Source organism: Fulmarus glacialis, unplaced genomic scaffold (genome assembly GCF_000690835.1).
Source record: "Fulmarus glacialis isolate BGI_N327 unplaced genomic scaffold, ASM69083v1 scaffold17429, whole genome shotgun sequence".
Taxonomy (NCBI): domain Eukaryota; kingdom Metazoa; phylum Chordata; class Aves; order Procellariiformes; family Procellariidae; genus Fulmarus; species Fulmarus glacialis.
Window position 1 is genome coordinate 31638 of NW_009234054.1, and position 6798 is coordinate 38435.

The following is a 6798-nucleotide window of genomic DNA, read 5'->3' on the forward strand; positions in this document are numbered from 1 at the left end:
TGCATGTCGTAGTGCCAGGGCATACTGTTTGGTGCATCAGTCATGCTGCTAAAACACTACACCATCTCACCATCTTAAGGTAGTTTATCAACTGGGCTTTACCCCCTTTACACTGGAAACGCTTGCATATCCACTTGTAAGTACAAATACTTGTAGCCTGTATCTAACACATTTGTACTGATAGAAGGGATTTCAGGTTGGGTGTTGCTGTGGCAATATGAGAGAAAGGCATTGGCAATGAAGCAAATGATAAATCATGTCACTACTTTTAAAAAGAAAAGATCTTTTAATGTAAAGAAAAATCACAGTACTGCATAGAAGATAAGAAAAGTTTACTCAAGATTTTACTGGAAAACAACAAACAATTCTACTTTGAAGATTTTTTTTTTTAGCAGAGTGGAAAAAAACTGAAATAGACTTTGAAGTATGATACCACGATGTGCTTTCTTTCAGGCTAGTTAAACTCTGGGTAATTTAACCAACTGCTGCAGCTGTTTCCATGCTTTCTACAAATTAGGAGCAAAGATGCATTTGCATCACAGGCCACTCTGACAAAATGGTGAAGTTGGTTAAAGCAATTGCATTATTAAGTAGGAAGAAAAACAAGCATGGAATAATTAACTCCCACTTTTGTCCAAAAGAGATTTCAGGCTCAAGACACTACTAACGTGAAACATTATATGAAGTAAGGACCACATTTACGTAGTTGATTGGTCAGAAAATAAACAAGCAAAGTAAGAGTTCACAAATCCCAAGAATTACATCTAAGGGACCTATGAAATGTAACTAGGATACACAAGTGTAAGATAATAAGCTTATTTAAATAAAAACAAGCATATGTATGTTTATGTACGTGTATATATACACATCTTCTAAACCTTCTACAAGGCTCATCCACAAAGCATTCTAAAAGATATCTCTCCCTGCCGGAAAATATTTAGACGTTCACAAATCAAAAAAAGATGAAAATTAAGAAGAGTATCTAAAGCGTAGTTATAGCAAGAAATTTTAGATTAAAGGATTTGAAAAAGAAAAATGTAGGAGACAATCACACTCCAGCGTATAAAGAATTGGCTGGTGCATTTTCTCTAAAGTGAGAAGAACAGAAAAGGAGGTTATGTGAACTGAAGAGATTATTTGAATCTCAGATCAAAACCTACTGAAAACATACTGACTAATGTCAGATGTCCATGCCTTCTCTTACAAGGCTTCATGAGGAAGTTTTATTTTCTTACACGAGCTTTAGTCCTATCTAATTATCAGTTATTGGGAGTAACCACTGTTCTCGAGTGTCTGGATACATGGCATTTATTCTTCGATGAGAGTTAATTTCTTAACACTTAGATCCCATACTTCTCTTCCTCCTTCTTCATTCCCCTACCCAAGAGAGAGAGATTATTGAATGAGTATTCGCATGGTTTCTTGACTAACAAAAGGATTCAGTGAGACGAACATGCAAAAAGAAAAAAGAACACTAAGATCTCCTTTACACTAAGATTTCCTTTACAAGCAAAGGAATACTGTTAAAGAATGCTGCTAGTCTCACACTTCGTTAAGAGTAGACTAATTTCACGTCCAGAAATGAATGCAATCCAAAAAGCAGTTAAAAATAAATATCTTTTTTTTTTAAACAGAAGTGTGTGATCCACTGGATTTGTATGGCATGCAATACAGCACTGTTTTACAGATTCCCCAAGAGAACTTAAAATCAAAAGTAGCAACAGCATGGCTGTGTTATCAAGTCACTACTTTTTTATTAATTAAGGTCAGTTCCCAGGTCTACGTTATATATTTGTCACATATACATGAAATTTAAAAATACTTCAGTACAAACGTCAATTGGCAGATGACATTCAGGTTCAAATGACAGGTTCAATGGTTACATCTAGCTGCAGGACTGAGAAATGGGTTTTGCACATACATGTTACAACCCTGCAAGTGGATAAATAATGAGAGAAAAAATAATAATTGAATCATAGAGTAATTCAGGAGGTCTCTTGCCCAGCCTTCTTCTGCTCAAAACAGGGTCAGCTATCAGATCAAATCGGGTTGCTCAGGGCTTTATCCAGTTGTTAATTGAAAAATCATGTAATGTTTAGCTCCTAAGTGATAGCTAGTATCTGTTGCTGGGTGAAACAATTAGGTTGTCTTTCATTTGTTCAGAATATTAAAATCAGCAGAGTATTGCAAATAATCAGCCAGAACATTAACATCTTCATTCAGCACTATGCATGTACCTGCGGGGAGGTTCTGCACATTGAATTGAAGGCCTCTTACAACAAATCTGTAACAAAGCACTTAACCTACAAAGATGACACAGATGAGTAAGAATCATGGTTCTGTAAAGAACTATCTGTTTGACAGATGCAGTTAAGCAATGTCGTTTCACCTTGCAAAGGAATCTCAGAGTAAGAGGAAAAGATAAGAAAGCATTCATTAGATGAATGTCCTGTAAAATCAGAAAAGCAAGAAATCAGAATCCAAGGTACTCACTTTTATAAGAATATAAACTTTCCCATTTCTTTTGATTCTTGCAAATATGTCATGGCAACACTTGCTTTGCAAGTTAGAATGGTGTATTTAAGAGACGGTATGATTCAGTAATGTCTTGTGCTTTGATGATCTGGTAATCACTGCTCTTTTGACCAAAAAGAATAGTAGGTTATAACAACTTCCAAGAGGACATACAGAGAAACGTAATTAAATCTACAGTATGACTACTGCCTGCCAATTTCTTACAGAGTACCAGCAATAGAAGCACAGTCACATCTGGATATAGATCATTTTTTCAGCTGCCTAAGCAAACAGCAGAAATCTTGCTATCTTAGAAATGGTATGAAACACCTGTTCCACAAGACTTCAGAACAAATATTCTTAGAGGGTTTAATGTGAGTTCTGACTGTTAAAGATACTATCTATTAACTCAAAGTTATCATAGTGGCATGTGTTAAGAAAAGATTTCAATGAACCTTAAAAGATGCACAAGTACATTTCAGCTGGACAGCACACACACTGTAGAAGTATGACGTAAATAGGACATAGCAAATGCTTTTGCCGCTGCTTTTCAAAAACGTTGTCATCTTCATGATTAGCAAATTTCAAAATATAAAGATTTTAACTGGCTAAGGGGATAGGTATGCTTCTGTTGTCTACAAGAAAAAAACAGAAGCATAAGAAAAGATAAGTACAAGAAGAAACTAGGGGACACTGGGGCTGTTCAATCTCATTACTTTACAGATAATGCAGGAGCATTCAGGAATAAACATAAACCTAAGAGTTCTATTTAAAAGATTCTCACATCTGCAGAAAAAAAAAAGAATTCACTGGTGATTAAAAATATATTGGGGAGGGAGGGCGGGCGGGCATTTCTGTTTACTCAGCAGTATCTCATCCGGCTGTAATGCAAACCTACAAGACAATGTATGTAGGGAGGCAAGCCTGTACAGCAGAATTACGATATAGTACAATATAGCTTTTTCAGGATAGGTACTGTCTTCCTAATCGTCATGCACAAGAAATAGTACAGCAGTTTCTCATACTGCTGTTTCCTGAGCAATATAATTACATAAACAGTATACAATCTCAGTCTCTTACCCAGTTATAACTGCCTCCCTGTCATCCCGTTTGTAAACAAAAGCTGAAGATGCCCAAAGCAACTGACTAAAAAACCTCTATAAACAAAAATTAAATATACATAGAATGTGAATGACCAAGCACCCTGAAGCACAGGAGCTAAAATATATGATGCATAACAGCACATTTGAGGATTAGTTATTAGCTAGGAATGACAAAACAAGCAAAGTTACGAAAAGAACTGTTTAGCTAGGCTAAAATAAAGGTCATAACTGTAACCACTAATTTACCTGAATCAGAAATCACCACTCACACAGGAATGTTTAATTCTTTTTTCACATTTATAACAGAAAAAAAAAGTTCACTAACATCACAGACCATTCGTAGCCTTCAGTACCTATTCAAGAAATTGATTCTTCCAGTCAAAAATAGGCTCACACAAAACAATAACCCATCCAATAGATTATATTTTACTTAAGAGTCGCTTAAGGAAGAGAAGAGTTGCTAGGAAGAGAAGAGGAAGACTAAGTTTTGCATCTATCCAGTCACACGGAATAAGCATTGTAAGAGTTTAATGAAGTTGAAGAAAAAAAATTAAAATAATTATAATACAAAATAATCAATACACAATCCAATCAGCCATTAAGACACTTACGAAAATTGCATGAGTCTTTGCAAACTACAAAAATTGTGTATAATCCCCTTAAAATTAAAAAATAAACACATCACATGACACAAAACTTTCAAATTAAGAGTTTAGACCATCTTAATCATTAACACAAGATGTCTAGAGAGGACAGGGAAGGCTGACTTCTTAAGAACAGGGTAGCAAAAGGTTCAATACCTTCTAATGAATGTTGGCTTTCATCACGTACTCCACTGGGGCTTTTTCCAGCAGCTATTTTAGTTCCCTCTGCACTAGTAGCCATTCTTGTATTTACTACCGATCGTTTATCATTTACCTTGGAAACCTACAATCATACAGACAAATATTACTATTTAAAAGAGAAACAACAGCAAAATAGAAGATGAACATTATTTACCCTTAAATAGATTAATAAAGTCAATTAAAATAGTTGTAGAAGCATCTAGATGAATTTCTCAATTGCTTACCCCCCCAAACTAGTTGAAGCCACAATGTTCCAGTATTTATAAAGTGCACGCAGCAATTTATATTTTAAAGATGAACTTAATTAGACATCTAGAAAAAGAAAATAATTGCCATTTGGAACTGCCAGTGTCCACGATTAGCCTTAATTTTGTGTCCTTTCCCACTATTTTTGTTTATATCCACAGATATTCTTTTTATAATCAAACTCTTATGTTTTTATCCTCCCTTACCGACCCAGGAAAAATTGACTTTTTTCTTCCCCTTTTTTGTGCAATATTGCATTAGTAAAAAGTTTTCCAGAGAACTCTGGTCCTATTGTTCACTAAACAGCTGTCACTCTAACTAATAAGCCTGTCAGTTATCATGCAGTATTGTCTGAAGTATAATTTGAAAAAAATTAATGTTTCTCCCCAGCTTAGAACTATCAGACACAAGAAGTTCATTCTGAAACACTGGTTCTCCTGCAACTCTTGCTGCCTGCCCCTTTACCTTGATAGGCATCTTCAATTCATAAATAAGGCTGCAAGATCAAAAGCTTAGCTCTGTGGATTGTAAAAGAAATGACATTATCACTGTATTGATGCATATCACTTAAACCTAGAGCACCACAAAAATACTTACCTGGAATTCAACTCTGTTACATGGCACTCTTATAGTGCAATAGTTTAGAATTCCAGTCCACAACTGCTGAGTTTTTGGAAACATGCAACTACACAATCTGCCTTCTTTCAACTGAAGCAACAGTATTTGAGCACTACAAAGACTTTTAGCAGTCCACATTTTCTTAAAAGTGACCTCTGGATCCAGACGATGTGGTAACCAAACAGATACTCCCAGAAACTGTTTTACCATGGAGTTACAAAACAAGTATCAATAGATGAGCTTGGACACCATAGAAGCACACAGTAGAAACTTCCTCTCTCCTAAACCTGTTTAAAAACATGAGGGGGGGGAGGGGGGAGTAGTTGAAAGGTAGTTCCACATCAAGTCCCTGATACTGTAACAAAGCCCTCTTCACAATCCTCTCAGGCTTAGCTTTCAAGGGATGACAAACTAAAACACAGATGCGTTAACAGTTGATTCATTTGACAATGAAACAGTTCTAGGCAGAACTTTTGTTCAGTGGCTACTGTCTGAACAGCCTCCATCTGGTACTGTGTTGTTCACCACCAACCATAAAGTCGATTGTTCATTTCAGAAACAGGAAGAACTTAAATTGTTAGTAACGCAAAGAACAAGCAAACAAACTGTCCCGTATAATTAACAACGTGAATACACTGTTCCTTCCACCTCAGCTGAAAAACGTGCAAGGAGCGTTCCAGCAACTTCAAACCAACTGTTCACAAAAACAAAGCCCTGACGTCAAGATGCTAGTAAGAAAAACTCAAGCATGCTGGCTGGTGCAAGGCAAGCCTTGTAATCTTCTATGCTACAAGGATATCATAGGAGCGACACACAAACCAAACGTTAAGTCTGGTTTACACCTCGCAAGACTTTCACCATAAAGAGTAACATATGGAAATGCATTTGTTCACACGAAAAGAAAAACAGGTTATTGCCCTGACTACCAGTGCAAGCAAACCCCAGTGTGATTCTGCGTAGGCAGGTCTCGGAGGTACACTATCAACTTCAAATTTAACCCCAGTCAAGTGAGTTTCAGGTTTTCTGCTTCATCTTGCGTGCCATGAGACAAGGCCTGCAATGCAATTTGATTTTCCCTCCCTCCACTTTGCTCAGTAAACAACAAATACAAGCAAGCAAAACTGAGCTGAAACTGTGAGACGAAGTTTTTAAATGTAACAAACACAGAAAGTCAAGTGACAACTGAAGCGAGCACAGCATTAAGAAGAGTCACTTCGTCTTTTAAACTTGTAAACGTGCGACCGAAGGGCGACGTTTAAGCGGGCCACATCCCTTCCCATTTTAAGCTCAAGACAAACCCCATCTTCCCCGATTTCCCTCCGCGCCCTCTAACCGGGAGGTTAGACGCCCACCCCCCCCCCCCGGGGGGTCTAACGCGGCCTGGGCGACACAACGGCGGCTCGCTGCCAGGCAGGACCCGGGCCGCGGCGGAACGGCTCCGCTTCCCTCCTCAACGGCCACGGAGACAACTA

At 37.4% G+C, this 6798-nt stretch overlaps 1 protein-coding gene across 1 annotated transcript in view; it reads right to left on the reverse strand.

Moving 5' to 3' along the window:
• Positions 1 to 5464, reverse strand: part of PNPLA4 (patatin-like phospholipase domain containing 4) — a 22789-nt gene extending 17325 nt beyond the window's left edge. Inside the window, exons 1-2 of the mRNA XM_009585540.1 lie at positions 5306 to 5464; positions 4418 to 4544 (exon numbers count right to left, since the gene is read on the reverse strand). Of these exons, the coding sequence (XP_009583835.1) occupies positions 4418 to 4544; positions 5306 to 5464 (286 nt within the window). The remainder of the gene's footprint in view (positions 1 to 4417; positions 4545 to 5305) is intronic.
• Between the last annotated feature and the right edge of the window lie 1334 nt (positions 5465 to 6798).